This window comes from Engraulis encrasicolus, chromosome 4, assembly GCF_034702125.1.
Source record: "Engraulis encrasicolus isolate BLACKSEA-1 chromosome 4, IST_EnEncr_1.0, whole genome shotgun sequence".
In the NCBI taxonomy this organism is placed as follows: Eukaryota; Metazoa; Chordata; class Actinopteri; order Clupeiformes; family Engraulidae; genus Engraulis; species Engraulis encrasicolus.
In genome coordinates this window covers 24853238-24863716 of record NC_085860.1, presented here as the reverse complement: position 1 = coordinate 24863716, position 10479 = coordinate 24853238, and the positions used below count along the sequence as shown (strand labels likewise).

The 10479-nt window shown below is 42.4% G+C and overlaps 1 protein-coding gene across 1 annotated transcript; it reads right to left on the bottom strand.

Moving 5' to 3' along the window:
• Nucleotides 1-5878: 5878 nt before the first annotated feature.
• Nucleotides 5879-8027, bottom strand: guca1g (guanylate cyclase activator 1g). The gene is made up of 4 exons (XM_063196073.1): nt 7830-8027; nt 7329-7478; nt 6734-6827; nt 5879-6226 (listed from the first exon to the last, which is right to left on the bottom strand). The coding sequence occupies exons 1-4, from the start codon at nt 8025-8027 to the stop codon at nt 6102-6104; spliced, it is 567 nt and encodes a 188-aa protein (XP_063052143.1). The 3' UTR covers nt 5879-6101.
• Nucleotides 8028-10479: the final 2452 nt, after the last annotated feature.

The following is a 10479-nucleotide window of genomic DNA, read 5'->3' as shown; positions in this document are numbered from 1 at the left end:
TGTAAGTATTTGGTAGGGGGGGGGGGGGGGGCTTTCAGATGACTTTGTCCTGGGGCCTGGCCAAAGCTGTCAGCATATAGTCCTGACTACCTCATGGTGCCACATTTTACGGCAGGTTTGGGACGGACTCCAACGGGGTCAGCGTGGAGGGTTGGCTTCAGTGCAGCGGGGCATGGGCAGGGGCAGGCATGACTGTACATGGTCACAGAGAGGAGGAGAGGCCCATACACAACACAACACACACACACACCTGCAGTACAATGCTTTAGCGCAGTGCTAGTTGGAGGAATCGGCTAGACCAATGGAAGTGAACCAATGAGAGTGTATTTTATAAGCAGCATGGTTTAGCTTAGGCTTTCTCTTTTTTAAAACTGCCTCTACTCGGGATCAACACTCTAAAAGGTTAATTTGGTTCTCAGTTTTTACCAGGATAACGTTCAGGTGTACAGATCTGAAAGTACTGCCCCCATAGCAACCCTATTGTAAGTGCATATAAGCCAAGTCAAGCCAAGTAAATTCATTCAGAATTTGAGTGACAATAATTATGGAAAAATATTCCTCATTACATCAAGCTGTCGGTGGTGCATGAGGTGTTTGGTAGGAGACAGAGTTTCAGAGAACATATCTGACACCAGCGGTGTAGTCTACTTTTTCGAAGTGGGTATACTGTATATTCGAGCATTTATTGAAGTGGGTATACTGTATATATTTATGCTATTCTAAATAATGGATCAATCAATTTCAAGTGGGTATACTGAAGCCGCTAAAATGTAGAAGTGGGTATACTCCGTATACCTGCGTTCTACGTAGACTACACCACTGTCTGACACTAAACAAACCTTTGGTTTAGCATACCTGTCAATTATTTTTGCAGACTTGTGTATGCTTAAGGACAACATTTCAATACATTAACCAAGGAGGACGTGGCGAGTGCATCTATTTTAGAGAGGTAATTATAACAATGCCATGCTTCCAACATGTAAACCTCCAACGCTGGAAGGATTAACTTGTCATATAAGTCTTCCATCACAGAATGACTCACTCAAGAGCCACAGCTAACCTTTGTGCCTCCCATACCTATTCTCCTCACTTTTCTCCTTCAAGAAGATTAGAAAATTGCTGTGCAAGAGAAAATGGACCACACAGTCAGGCGCCTTCTACGGTGCTGTGGGGAAGTGGTAGCTTTTATGAGGTTTCCTGTGAGTTCCTGTCACCGCGGGATCATGTAACCCCCCTACTGAAGCCAATGCCATTGTTCCATAGTTGGCATTCTTCCCTCACTAAACATAGATATCGCCTTCCAACAAAGACACATGCAGCCTACAGCTTGCAGTCAAATGAAACCCTTATTATAAATTTAGGTTTTTGTGTGAGTTTTGTAGGCCTATATTCAAATGTTTACCTGACCTGTTTGATTTTAGTGAAGATGCAGGCAGATGCAACTGCATTGACTAAAAGACATACTGTACAGCTGCATTTCAAACAATAAGTCAAGTCAATAGTCAATCAATCAAACGTATTACATATTCGTCCTATTGTGTGTTGTTATGCTGAGATACAACTCATCAGCATGTGACATGGTGCCTTGTGCTACAATAATCAATTAGCACAGTTGTGTTATAAGCTCATCATTTAGCACCAGGAAAGAATACAAAGGCAAAGAGCCCCACTACATCCACCTCAAAAGTGAGTTGTTTCGTTTTTCAATAAGAATGTGCTTGGTGGAGTTACTCCTGCGTGTACTACAGTATGTTCTTGAGTATAACTGAAAACTACTGTAAGTAATGCTATTCTGCTATACTGTGGGTGTCGTTTTGCACTTGCCAACCTTGAAAAAAAACACACACACACATACCACAACAATGTATTGCATTTAGCATGCCACTGAGATGCTATTCACCTGCCTTACTAGCCCCCCTGCCGTGTGTGACAATAAGACCTACAAAGTATATCCATCTTCTTGCCATTAAAGGACGCCTTAAGGTCAGGACGGTAATCTCCTAAGAGCATTATCTCTGGTGCCTGCTGGGTCCCCCTAATGTATATTTGATGGCCACACTTACACACAATTCGCTTGTCTCAGTGATACGTAGTAACCTTAAGAGCATGCAGTGACCATAATCAAAAGGCATTTCAGACACTCTGCTGCACACGTCTCATGATGTAAATATTGTGATATGCATGCTTCGGTGTCAGTCTGGGGAAAAGGTCTTGCTGGTATTAACTGGTTTTACCAGCAGGGGGATAAGATGTGGACTGGGGGCTTAGAGAATAAATAACATGCTGGGAGCCATGTTGAAGTTAAAAATAGTTCACCTTATATGACTATGTAGATGTACAGTAGGTTTTTTAAAGGTTCTCATGGCTATTTTCAAACACAAATACTGGTCACACACACAAAAAAACTAAACAAAACAGAAAGATTTATTAAAAAATGCAAATAATAAAGCAATAAATTAATAGTCTTTTTTTCAGCATTTCTCTCTCCATTCAGCCGGTACCACATCAATACATTACACAATTCACCTCACATAACCGTTCGGTAACACATCTCCATTGAATCAAAAAAATACAGAGAAAAAAACATAAATGCTCCCACATGTTTAACAGCAACCAAAAGGAAAAAAAGATTGCTGACAAAACACGAGATGATTCAAGTTCAAACATTCTGAAAATAACAATTGAAGGACCTTGTGTTCAACAAGTAGTAGTTGCCTTGGCAAAAACTGTAAATGAAATGCCAGTATATTCTGTCAATATCATATTGCAAATGGTTGGTATCTGGTGCTATTTTGCTGATTTATTTAAATTAATTGAATAAAAAATTGTGAAAATGCTTTTAAAGCAAGCGTAGGGTTTCCTTTTGATCTTAAAGGCTAGAAGTGGAATTGTTGGTCATTTGAACAGTCAACTCCTTTAAGCTTATTCAGATATACCAAATTCTGAAATTTGCTTCACTCAGTTACAAGGTCATGGACCTCTGAAATGATTGACATTTAAGATTGACAATATTTCTTTGGAATTATTTCTCATTTTCTTTCAACAATCAGGGTTCAATGCTTAAATCTGAATTGAATTTGTTATAATCAGGACAGCACTGGGTTACATAGGCACTAATGCCAACATAGCACTTAAAAAAATCCACTGTGGTTAATATATTGGTGACATAAAACATTAGTAGTACAGTACATGTATATCAAGCCAGTTAATGAAAATTATAACATGGACAGCCTTTTGCAATGTCTTCTCAGCAATAATTTGAGGTCAACTTGACAGTCTTCCATACGTTGGGTAGACTGTGCAGAATGATGGTTGACCGTGGGAGGTAGGGCTGTGTGTTTTGGCAGATTTACTTGTGTTTGGCAGTAGAAGTGACAAAGTGCTTTGTCAGGGTATGATGCATAGCAACCAATCATTGACAGTTGCAACCTGCCATGGCCCCAGACCTGATCACCTAACTGTTCAAAATACAGACCATGCCAGGATCACATGACTAGATCAAGACTGAATATCATTTGTAAGGTCCAATGAGCAATGCTATGAAGATTAAGTTGAATGTCCACACACTTACTCCTATTTCTCTTTTTATTTTTCTTCCCAGTGAGCTTTTTTGAGCTATTCGCTCTTCCACAGACAGGTCTTGCACCTGCAGTTTAGATGTGCACACCAATTCCTTTACCTGACACGTCCAGTGTGTAATGCTTCCATTCCCTTTTTCAACCTTTACAGATTGTGAAAGTTAACGATACATTATTGAATGTCAAATTCAGAACAATCTTTGTCCCTGATTGGACAACTTACAGCAGTAAAAGTTGGCACATGAATAAGGAGGCTGGAACCCACTGCATGTATACAAATGTCAAATTAAAAGCCAATTGGAGGCCAATAGGAAGGAATACTTTATGATGGTGGTGGTAAATGTTTATGAAAAGTGACAGGCCTGTGAACAGGTAATGCGAATGTTGATACTAAAGGGTCACGCACCCCTTTCATGCAGATGGCACCGCTTTACCGGTGATCCCATTCACTCCGGAAAAAGCTTAACTGCCTCATAACAACATTGCAATGACATTGCCAAGAGTCTTAAGTAACACATTGTCCTTACTATTTTGGTGTCACTGGCTGGCTGGCTGACTGGTTGGCTCGCTGTTACGAGGTGAAAATCATCTTCAAGGTGTCTGGGTTGCTGATTGTGAGGTAGAGAAGAGGAGGTAGGCCTAAGAAAATAACCCATCAACAGAAAGCCCTGCACAGCAGAGCTTATGCCATTGTCAAACGTTTTCTACTTTTCTACTTCTCTAAAATGAAAGTCCCATTGTCATTGTGACACAACACACCACATTATCAGACAGGGCACACAAGAAAATTACATTCATGCAAAAAAAAAAAAAACCTGCAAGAGGGTCAGACCAACATGCGCCCCAAGGGGCCGGTGTGGTGGAACAATGCCATGCTGAGGATACCTCAGTCATGGAAGAGGATAAGGGAGAGCACAGGTTATTCACTCCCCTGACAAACCTGGCAGTGTCCGGAATTGAACCGGCAACCCTTGGGATACGAGCTTGGTTCTCTGGCTGGCTGCTTGCCCCTAGCTGCCCTGACACACGGGCTGCCTAGTGCATCTGTGTGAAGTGAAGTGAAAGTTAAGTGAAAGCCCACCTGGGAAACTCCTACTCCCATTGTAATTGTGACACAGCACTCCACAGTCCAAGTGCACACTGCACACAACGACATTGCATTTATGCCTCACTCGTGCAAGGGGGCAGCCGCCAATGGTGTCCCAAGGGAGCAGTGCGGCAGGACAGTACCACGCTCAGGGTACCTCCGTCCTGGAGGAGGATGGGAAGAACACTGGTTAATTATTCCCCCTAACCAACCTGGTGGGTCAGGAGTCGAACCGGCAACCTTTGGGATACAAGTCTGACACCTCAACCGCTTACCCATGACTGCCCGGAGTGTGCAGGGTGAGGGAAGGGTGGTTGAATGCATGGTCCTGCAAATGCTCTGGCACCTGGTATACATGTGGGAAGGGCTGAGGGTAGATGGTGGTGAGCACATGGTAGCTGCCATGCATCTGAGAAATCCCCATTCACTGACTGTCTGTGCAGATTCTCACTAGGAGGGTTAGACAATTGGTACTCTTTTGACAAAGATGACCTGGAGAAATGTTATCTTCACATTACATTGTATCTAGGTCATCTTTGTCAAAGAGTTAGGTAACTGGTGGATTCCTTATTGGACGACTCTCAGGCCAATTCACAACTTGACTTGTGACCGTTACATTCTCATAACATCACAGCTGTCATCTCCTGTCCTGCAACAGCTTTGCAGCCAACCCCTACAGTAGGTTAATGGGGATACTGTGACAGCATTGTTTTTACAGTACATCACATTTAGCCAGGTTCTCACGCAGACCCCTCGTGCGTTTTCGCTCAACTTCGTGAGCTCGCACCTGCATGAAAACCAGATTATAAAACATTTGACTGTGAATAAGAAGCCAAGACTCTGGACTGGCCATCAGTCTGATGGTTCATCCGTTAGGTACAGTGGAACATCAATCAAAAATATCCAAACAATCCATGGTGGCTCCACCATAGTGTTTCAGGCCCTTATGAAAAGCATATTGAGGAGAAGGAGGAGGAGGAGGAGGAGGAGGCGGAGGATGACGACGACGACGATGACGATGATAATCACATTTGAAGATCAGTGGTGTATACTCTAGGCAGCAAAGACGTAAATTCCCAGACAGTGCAAGAGCTGATTGCAACACGTGCAGGCATCTCTTCACTCAAAGGAACAGAAGGCAAATCTTAAAGGGAAAATATCCACAAAAAAGCTCCTCGTCTAGTTTCCAAAATGCCTTGGATGGATGGATGGATGGATGGATGGATAGTGGAGTTTGTGAATGACACCCAGGGAAGTCAACAAAGGGGGACAAAGGGGTCACTTGTCCCGGCCCAAGGAGAGAGGGGACCCAGAATTGGATCATCATTACATTGTATTGACTGGGTTTGGGGCCCATTCAGATGTCTTTGTCCCGGGCCCAGCCAAAGTTGTCGGCGGCCCTGACACTCATGAGGTTATGATGTGTTATGATGAGGTTATGACGTCTTCCTTCTCCAGTGCTGCTTGAACCATCCACTACAATTAACATCCAGTTTGAGCTGTTGCATGATCCACTCATCCCTCTGGGCCCCCTCCATGAATTCTGCAAGAGAGATCTGACCTGCAAAACAGAAGTATTGTTCCCAGATAGTACTGATCAGTTAGCTTCTTGTTGAAGACTGGCAGCATACCATAATGCAGTGTAATAGCACAATGCCAACAATTGGCAGAATAATGGACAAGATAAGATGCACATCTGCTACTGCTATGCTATGGATGCTATGGATGCTGATATTGCAGCTGCGGGACATTACATGCAGCAGTGACCGTTTTTATTCTATTTTATTATTCTTAATTGAAAGCTTTGTAAACAGTTCAAGAAAGTAGGTCTGCACACTGCGGAATAACCTCCAAAAAATACATTTTATTTAATTAAAATAGCGCTAACACACTTTTGTCTGGCACCTGCAGCAAGTGACTTTGGATGTGCGCAACCTACCCAAAATGCCTAAGCTTTGTAAACAGACTAGCTTGCAATTAATTGTATTAATCAATCTGTATGTTCCACTTCAGTGCAAAGGACTACGCAACTGGGCAAAATTATATTTCAGATGAAAAGAGATCTTACCATCTTTATTTGAATCCACAAGTTCAAATATTCTGTCACAGACTTCATTTGGTGTCATGTCAGAGTCTTGAGTTTGTTTGAGTTTGTAGATGATCTGCAAAGTGGAACAGAGCAAAAAAAGCATATTTGTATGTGAGTACAAGCCGTGTTCAGCCTTGCGTTAAATATGTTCAATGTAAAGGTGCACTGTGTAAGACTGTGGCCAGAGTAGGTATTGCAATGTTGCTCATTGAAACTGAGCTGCCTGTTGCCAAATTTTATCTTTTCATGAATATGTACTAAGTAATAAACTGATATTGACTAGTTTGACCAAAATACAGTAATTTATGTAGCTAAAATATCTCTGGAAATTCAATATGGACATTTCTGGAAATTCAATATTGCGGACCATGGAGAAGATCCCCCTTTCCATGTATGAAAAGTGCAATTTTCCCTGTCATAATGAATACGTAGAATTTGATGGTGGTGGTATGAAAGTATTTATGGAAAAAGGTAACATTTGTGAATGGGCAGCATGAATTCTGGAAATAAACTCCAAAAAATATTAAACATTGCACCTTTAAATAACTAAATATTGTACTGTTGGCTGTCTTACCTTTATGATGTGCTTCACCTCATGCCTGTCTAGTTTGCCGTTGTCATCTCTGTCGTAGACTTTAAATGACCACTTCAGTTTGTCCTCGAGTTTCCCTCTGAGCACAAGGTGAACTGCAGCTACAAACTCCATGAAGTCGATCACATTGTCCTGAAAAAAAAACACATCAACCGTTTTCACACATCTTTTTGTAAGGAGACTAAACTAATGCCACTATAGTGTACATGTGAAATGTGACAAAAAGAAACACCAGTTTCACTGCCCACTGGAAAGCCACTAATGCCTCTTTTCCACTGCCGGTTTTCTGGTAGGACTACAGCTCGACAAAGCGTGACTCGGCCACCACTTTTTGCTTTACCATTGAGCTGTGTCATGCCTATTCAAAAAGCAAAAAGTGGGGGACGAGTCATGCTTTGTCGAGCTCTAGGCCTCCCAGAAAACTGGCAGTGGAAAAGAGGCAATAATTTCTAAACATTATTTCAGCTACTTTTCAATACTCACCCTGTTCTTGTCAAAGGTCTTGAATATCCTCTCGACGTAAAGACTTTCTTCCTCTGAAGTGGTTGATATTCCAAAGATCTTCCGGAACTCATGCAGGTGGAGAGCTCCGCTTGGGCACTCCTGCATGAAGGCCGTGTAAAGTTCTTGGATTTGGGCCAGTTCCACCTCATCGTCGTCATTACTCTGGCTCTGACCCATGGTCCGTGGTCAAGAAAGCGGAATAAAAAAAACCTTCGATATTTCACATCCTGAACCCACTGACTAACATTTGCTAAGTAAATAAACATATGTGTGACCAACAACAACATGCGTCTTCCTCCCGCCGCCTACAAGGCTCTAAGAAAAGCACCGTCTCTTAATCCTCTTGGCTACTGGTTAGGGTAAGACAGAAACGAAAGGAGCCATTTTTAGATGCATGCGGTTCAATCTAATTTCCTGTAATCCCTCCCTCGTTTAAATACAGCCGGCAGAGCCACGGTGCTGTTGACCCAATCTGCCCTTTGTTTTGAATTCAATTTTTGCAAAGCATAAGCTTACATTTCCAAAGACATAGTAATAACTCTTTTCTTTTTTAATTGCAATTGTGAGAGAACAATTGCGCCTCTGACAGTAGGAGTGGCCCTATGCATGCCTGTGTGTGTGTGTGTGTGTGTGTGTGTGTGTGTGTGTGTGTGTGTGTGTGTGTGTGTGTGTGTGTGTGTGTGTGTGTGTGTGTGTGTGTGTGTGTGTGTGTGTGTGTGTGTGTGTGTGTGTGTGTGTATGTGTGCATGCTTGACTGTCTGTTCTTTCTATTAGCACCTTATGAATGACGGCTGTTCAAGTTCACAGCTGTTGATTCTGATACTGACTGTATGAAAAAGTTATTCATCTATAACTAACAGTTTGATAAAAAAACAACGAATACTGACAAAAAAACTTTCTTTTTTTCCTTTTTTTATAAGATATTATCCTTGCCAACAACTGATTGGCCTGACGGTTTGTCTTGGTTAAATTGGAGAGTGATTGTAACTTAAGTCACTGTTTGAGCTCACTGTTTGGTTGTAACTCACTGACTGTATTTATTGTATTAGACTTAACTAACTGTGGAGGCCAGTCTTCTGACAATGCAAGAAATATGTCAGGAAAGTACAATGGAGTTCAAACTAATCTGAGACGAATAAACCCATTGATTTGTTATGTCCCCTTTTGCAGCACCTTCATTGGGGAGTGTGTCTACTGTATGTTCCAAGAGCCCATTGGTCCCACATCACTAAGACTTTTAACATTCATTTGTTTAGGCCTATTGGTCCCACAGCTTATACCTGCTGGCCCATGTTTCCACATTTCTAAGAATTTATTCAAATTTAGGCCGTGTCCATGGCGGGGAGAAAGGCATGTTCTCTTGGTTTACTCGAAAATGTGGGAACATGGAGTTGTGGAACATCAGGTCTATATTTTAATAATTTCTTTAAAATGTGGGAGCATGGAGCTGCAAGAATACGCCGTGGGACCAACGGGTGGGACCACTGGGCTGTGGGAACATTGGCCTAGAGCTGACCCCCCTTCATTGAATTTACCCAGTGTCGATGCTGTTGCCAGTAGCCCAGAAGCTGGCAGTTTCTTTGACTTTCTGCAATAAATGTACTCAATGTGTGCCTCATCAACACAGGTGTGGAAAGCTGTTTTATGATAGGCTACAGATGTGACACCCACACTGAAATCTGAAGTCAGGTAGTCTACTGGAATTCAAGAGCTGAATCAACAAAGGCTCTTTGGAAATAATAGCCCATAGAGCCTATGCACAATTGAGAGAGGCATTGAACAATAATTCCAATGATTCACAGGAGACACTGTTGTCAACAGCGCAGGCATCGGCAGTGCATGGATGTTTAGGCTACTTACACTTGTCCTGAAAGAGGAGATGAGATCAGCGCCACAGTTTCACTCATGAGCCTATTGGACTACCCTGGCTGGCATGGAGCCATTTGGAGTCTTTACGCAGCAGCCTCTTCTACTGATAATCTTCCTGTGTATTTTCTTTGTTTAGATAACTGCATTGCGTTATACCAGAAGGATAGGCCTTCAAATGGTAAAAACACTGTCCTCAAAATAAAATGGCTATGGCAGCATCGGATCATTGCTCCCACCTAGTGGCACAGAGAAGCCATGACTTGAGACTTCACACGCCACAGAGTAAACACAGAGCCATCTAATAACAGAGTCACGCCACTCCCATAGACCTCTATGGACCAATCTTTCCACAGCAATGGCGGCTCTCATGGAGCCTCACGGAGAGTTAACATGGAAATCCCCATTGACTTTAGTTCTATTAGAAGTTACTTAGTTCCAGGAGGTGGCGGTATAACACAGAAAATGGGGTAAAGGTCATGTAATTTGTTTGTACTTAATCTTTGTTTGGTATGTGATGGTTCTGTGTTAGTTTCCAACGAACAGAAGTTTACTGTTAAGAAACATTTTAATCTACACGAATCACATCACCAACCGACTTCCTGGTCCCCGGTTTGCGCAACTCTGTTATTAGAGCTGTAGCAACCCAATGTAAGTAGGCTGCCGGATGTGAGTGCCCGGATATCCGCCCGAGTATTTACGTCTATTTTACCTCAGCTACTCGATTTCGGTCGTGTATTTACGACAGTTTAACCTCAGCTAT

What these genes read in the sequence shown, in the direction of transcription:
- guca1g (XM_063196073.1), bottom strand. Translation starts at nt 8,027, where the DNA reads ATGGGTCAGAGCCAGAGTAATGACGACGATGAGGTGGAACTGGCCCAA. An exon ending in AGACCTTTGACAAGAACAGG is followed by an intron (nt 7,479 to 7,829) that starts GTGAGTATTGAA and finishes TTTTTTTTTCAG; the next exon opens with GACAATGTGATCGACTTCAT. An exon ending in AGGTGAAGCACATCATAAAG is followed by an intron (nt 6,828 to 7,328) that starts GTAAGACAGCCA and finishes TCCACTTTGCAG; the next exon opens with ATCATCTACAAACTCAAACA.